This window comes from Notothenia coriiceps, unplaced genomic scaffold (genome assembly GCF_000735185.1).
Source record: "Notothenia coriiceps isolate Sejong01 unplaced genomic scaffold, NC01 NC01_scaffold00026424, whole genome shotgun sequence".
Classification (NCBI taxonomy): Eukaryota; Metazoa; Chordata; class Actinopteri; order Perciformes; family Nototheniidae; genus Notothenia; species Notothenia coriiceps.
In genome coordinates this window covers 190904-196831 of record NW_011359125.1, presented here as the reverse complement: position 1 = coordinate 196831, position 5928 = coordinate 190904, and the positions used below count along the sequence as shown (strand labels likewise).

The following is a 5928-nucleotide window of genomic DNA, read 5'->3' as shown; positions in this document are numbered from 1 at the left end:
AAAACAAAACATATCTTAAAAGCATTGGCATGAACAGGACACATACTGATTGATAGATATACAGTTATCTACATTTAATTAAAAAAAAAAAATCCCGTTTCCCTCAAACTTTGCGTGACCCCCCTGGTGCCCCCTGGCGGCCCCCCGGGGGGTCAGGACCCCCACTTTGAAAAACACTGATTTACACAACCACTGTGTACTTTGTATCCTAAAAGTCCCATAAAAATAATGTGGATTTTTAGAGATAGGCCCTACTGTAATTATATAAATACATCCCTACATTTTCCTTTCGATGTGACACTATATAGATGTTTTTAATGTGTATGTCTGGTTCTTATCTTTTATGAGAACAAATATTTCAATTCCCTTTCTTGTGTTTTTAGAATCCTTATACTAAATCAAATAAATGTCTAGATGGCAGCTTTGTTGTTGTTTGTTGACTTCATTCTGTTTCCACCCAACTCCTCCTAGCAACACAACTGAGTATTAAAAGCTAAAAGTGGAGCCATAAACATATGGCACTGGTTTCCAAGTGCGACACCACTATTTTTCTTAGAAAAAGGCCACTTCACAGCGCTAAATCTAATCTAGCTAACATGTGGCCAGGAATGTGTTTTGGGGCCAAGCTACGTGTAATGACACACATGTGTGAAAGGGCAAATCTAACCATGGGGAGCTAAGCGAGCAAGCTTTTGGTGGCTTGACCTTTAAACTTCACCAAAGGCTGGTGTGAGGGAGCCAACTCTAATTAAGGGCTTCACTGCGAAAAACCGCTGTGCCTCCTGTCATTTACAGAAATCACTCTCAAAATGAAAAAGTGTCCTTTTAAGCTTTTATTTACTCAAGGGAAGTTGTATGACACACAGGTGCTGTTTACATGAGAACGCAAACGGTTGTATCCGCTACTTTTCTCTTTCGTATAGCCCGTTCGTTCAGACGAGGCCGTAACGGAAACACGGAAACAGACCCCGCAAACGATGACGGGTCCCAAGGTGGATAGATCTGCAAACGGAATGCTCTGGGGGGCCAAACGGCCCAATGTGTACGCCCTATACGATCATTTCCTGATAACGATGAAGCCATAGCCCCACCTCTCCCCACCTCTGCTGCTCACTGCTGTAGCATGGCCAGTAGCTGCTGTCAGTAGCTACTGCTACTGACCATGCTACAGATGTTAGTGCAAAATCTACAGCTCCTCTACCACAACCATCAGCAACAAGTGGACATGGAGAACTACATGAACTACATGTTGCTAAATCCACCGCGGGGCATAAACAGAAGGGCAACCATGGCAACCATGCTCGGGGGGGTTTCTTCTTCGCTGCTTTTGGTTTATTTTGTGGCGGAACTTCAGCGCCACTTACAGGCCCGGCATATGTACTACAGCATCTCCAGCGCTTTTGTGCGGTCTCGTGCGGAAGTACAGTGCGACTTACAGGCCCGGCATATTTACTACAGCGTGACGTCTCCAGCGCTTTCGAGCGGTCTCGTGTGAACGGGAGACTTTGTTGATATCGTATTCAGTTTGTTTGCGTTTGCGTGTAAATGGGGTCACAGTCTCTTTCTAAGAACTTCACCACTTAACACTCACAATTAAACACAATGAAAGACCCCGTTTCTTCTGTTGGCCATTAAACATTCACAAACTTTGCCAACAGCCAAAGCCACATTTAATTTCATTTCAATTTAACATTTTTGGAATTCCTTTTTTTACTTTAAATCAGTATATCGAAGTATATCGAAAGTCCCACTGCGGGGAAAACAACAGTTTAAACTAAAGGATATCTGCATTAGTGATAGATAGGTGAATTATTATATGGAATAATTGGATATTGTTGCTGATGGCTCACTTGACATGTGGAACAATGCAAGAATAAAAAGAATAATGATATTGTCGGTAGAGTTCTGCACTATTGGATACATAGCTGTAAAAATCAAACAACAAGACAGGATTCAAACATGATTGAACTAAGTTAGTTGTTACATTTTGATAGCCTAAAAAGGTTATTTGCCCTGTTTGCTGCTGGAGAACACTGCCCCTAGAGGGCTTGAAGACTACCTGTTCCGTAATCCTCCTGATTAGAGTAAGTGACGCCAGGTGTGCTCAGGTCTATCCAGGTAGGAATGATTACTTTAGAGATAAGAACTACTGCAAAGACATCTCTGTTCAATCAAATGCAGGTGGATGTGAGGACAATCAAACCATAAAGGTTAGCTCTAAGAGAGAAAATGACATTCTATCGTGATACGATCCAGTGAAAACGTTCATCTGCTTGTGTTTAACGTGTCACAGATCAACAATCAACTCTCGACTTGGGAGTACACTTCATCAACAAACAATTCCGGTATAATCCATCATATTATCTGCCTCTGTGCTTTCTGATCCAGCAAGGGCAGGAAAGAGGCTCTGATTCTGGCATTTTGGATGCCACAGATAATAATCCAACCAACCTGTTGACATATTTACCTTCGCTCTACCAAATAGTTGATGGAACATAGGTAAATATAAAGAGTCAATGTGATTAACATTTTCTAACCTTTTGTGTGTGACCTTCAGATGAAATCATTGATGTGGGGTAACGAATCAGGTGACATATTTGTTTTAGTTCTCCCGAAATGACACATTTCCAATTGAAAAGTAATGCTCTGCCATCTGCTCACGACGGGAACAGTTGCCTCTAGCTTTATGAGTCCTGCTGAACTCTGATGACTCTGCAAGTGTAATTAGTAGTAGGAGTGAAAAACTCAGCTTGTCACGTAAATATTTCAGTCAGTTCAACAGGGTTATTTTCTGGCATAGAAAGAAAGTTTCACTAAGAGTTACATGATGAAGGTCAATAAGTCCGGGATTAATTTGCACTGCAAAAATCAATCATTGTCAGATCAGGAGTCAAGAATTTGTTTGCCTCTGCTTTATGTTTTAACAGCCAGTAAAGAAAAGTTCTGATTCTCTGAAAATCAAGTAAAAAAACATCTTGTAAACTTGTTTTTTTCCTTGAATTGCGTTATGAAGTGATAATGGAGAGTGCTTTGGGGTTCAGTTTGTTCCCATTACGACACAATGACATGATGACACTCAAGGTCTCCCTGTTGTTATGTGTATGAGGTTCTCTGTGTGAATGTATCTGTGTGAAAATATAAAAGCTAGACAGTCTTACGAACCATGAAAAGATGGAAGAGAGTATGCAAATATGGAGACGTGGAGGATTTTACAGGATATGTTAGTTACAGTGACAAGGTGAGAGAAGGGGAGACAGAAAGAGGATGATTCAACTATTTCATAATGGTCCCATTCTTTCACCTGATATGAGACCATCAAACCAGAATTCCTCAGAAATAGAAATATTCATCAGGCGATGAAGGAGATCTGGACTTAGTGACAAAGGGATAGAGGATAAGAGACCAACATTATAAAAGAGACACAAAAAGAAGGGACGAATGTGGTGTGAAAAATATGTTTTTTACCGAACAAAGTGGGAGTAGTATTAAGGTTAAAGAGAGTTTTTAAGAGCACTTGTGGGAGTTTAACACAGTGGGAGTTATACTCTGCAATACAAAAGCACGATTACTCTCATCTGTTCAACATAGCCTTCCAACAATAACTCACTCTCCCCCCATTGCAATGTTACACTTCCATTTCTGCCCCCTGTTTAATGTTTTATGTTTTTATGTCTTGTCCTTATATGTTTCTTTGTAAAGCGACCTTGAGGTTATGAAAGGTGCTATATAAATTCAAACTATTATTATTATTCTCTTTGCCCTGTCCTGCTGTCTTTGTCTATAATTCAAAGGATTAGGTTTTACCATCAAGTAAATGTATATTGCTTAAAATTGACAGGAGGTGGCCCCCTTGATAAAACACATCACCACATCAAACAACTCAATTCATTTCTTGATACTAATGCATAATTGCCAGAAGTTCCCATAGGGGCAACCAAAAACGCCAACAGAATCAACAATCAAGACAGAACAAAAGCTCACAATGAAAACATTTGCAGAATCCAACACTCGATTTGCGAAAACAAATGTTCACAACACATCCTGCAATATTTGAAGTACAGCCCAGAACTCTCCCTATTGAATTCAAAATTCCTCCATGTGTGTGTTCTCCTGCGCCTTCCAAGACACAGCTTCCTCAAAAATATCCAACAAATGTGCATATTGCGTTCAATGTGTTTTTTAGGTCTAAATGCACCCAACCTTCCCCCAACAGGGGAGTTAATCAAGATCAAAAGGGATCATCTGTTCCAATCCCATCAATCTGCTCTACATGATGATGAGCCAGTGTGAACATTTCTTAGAAAACAGGAAATGTCTGAAAATGGAAGCTGCATCCTCAATTATTTTTGTAGGAATAGACTGACACAAGGAACTTGAGGCTTCATGATTTACAATGCCTCTGTGAACTAATCCTTGTTGTACCAAAGATGCTGCAGTTAACACACAATCACAAGCAGGAACAGGGCCTAACTATATTTTAACTTTCTTAAACCTTCGCCCTACATTTTTATCTTAACAGGATTAATCAAAAACTACTGACCAAACTTTATTGAAACTTGGTAAAAGGGAGAAGCATGGGCCAAGGATAAACACTTTACATTTTGGAGCTGATCCAAATCACAGCGCAAACACCCGAACAATGTTTTACTTTCGGTAACATCAAGTGATCGCATTGCTGTACTGGCGCCTTCATGTAATGTTGGTATAATCTGAAAGTTGGGGATCCAAGTGAGAAAATGTAACGCCCACTCAAGTTGGAAAAGCGACTCTGAAACAGCATCTGTGATGTCAACATTACAATTTGAAGCTCATGAACACAGCCAAGTCGATAAAAAACGATTTCTTTTCCCAGCCAACCATTTAAGACGTGGTAAAATACACAAAATGTACCTGTAAAAACAGAAGTACTTATATCATTTACTATAATACTTTAATAATTATGTCAACCACTGATCAAAATGTGTGTAATGTTGATTAAAACTCTAATAAATCTCTACTTAGAGTGATTTTCCAGTGTGATTAATATCCTTTATTCATTTCAGGTCTTATGTTCTATATTATATAAGCACCGACTGGTCTGTTACTTTTAGGCTGTGTACAGTGTAGGCAGAGAGCAAACATCATATTCTCCTCTCCCTTCCTCTTCATATGACAAAACACTAAAGCAAGTTCTTAAATAGTAAGTCCACCTCCACATCTTCCTCCGCCTCCTCAATAGGGGCAGTTCATGTTTATTCGACTCCATCTGGCTGCATGTGTCAGCAACTCTTTCTAATGTTCACTTGCTCTCCTCATTTCACTCTTCCTCTCTTCTGTCTTTTTTATTGATTAGCCTCTTTGGGTCCAAAAGAAAATCTTTCTCTTTATATTTTATTACGCCTCACACAATCTCTCCTTTCACTTGAGGCAGTACCAGTGGTCTTTCCTTTATTCTTTCCTATTTTCCCCAAACAGTTTTAAGTACTCGGCTCACATCGAACAGCACATTTTACATAGTTCCTATAATTTATGAATGTACATTTTAAGGAATGAATAATCAATTGTTATTAAGGTAGATTCCATTACACTGCACACTTTAGGTTATGTAGCACTGTAATGCAAATGGGAAATTATTAGCCAATCAATACCCATCCTGTCCTGATTCCAGGCTTCAACAATGGGTTTGTAATGGGAGTCATTAGTTGCTTATGTTCTGCCTTTACATTATTGGGCCACACAAATGATACTAAACATATATTTAGAAAAACAGATTTAAAAAAACGCACAAGAAACCCAACATGAGAGTATTTTATACTTTATATTTTTATATTCCATTAAGCCTATCAAATATTGCAGAAATCTATCATAGGCAGACAGTGACACACTAAGAGAGCAGCCTGCTGAGATGAAAATGAACACTTTGTATTCCCCTAAGACCTTTCTTCTTCA

At 39.3% G+C, this 5928-nt stretch overlaps 1 protein-coding gene across 1 annotated transcript in view; it reads left to right on the top strand.

Moving 5' to 3' along the window:
* The window catches only part of LOC104957102 (ankyrin-2-like), a 41508-nt gene extending 41111 nt beyond the window's left edge, over positions 1–397 (top strand). Inside the window, exon 23 of the mRNA XM_010784716.1 lies at positions 384–397. Coding sequence (XP_010783018.1) covers positions 384–397 — 14 coding nt within the window. The remainder of the gene's footprint in view (positions 1–383) is intronic.
* The last annotated feature ends 5531 nt before the right edge of the window (positions 398–5928 follow it).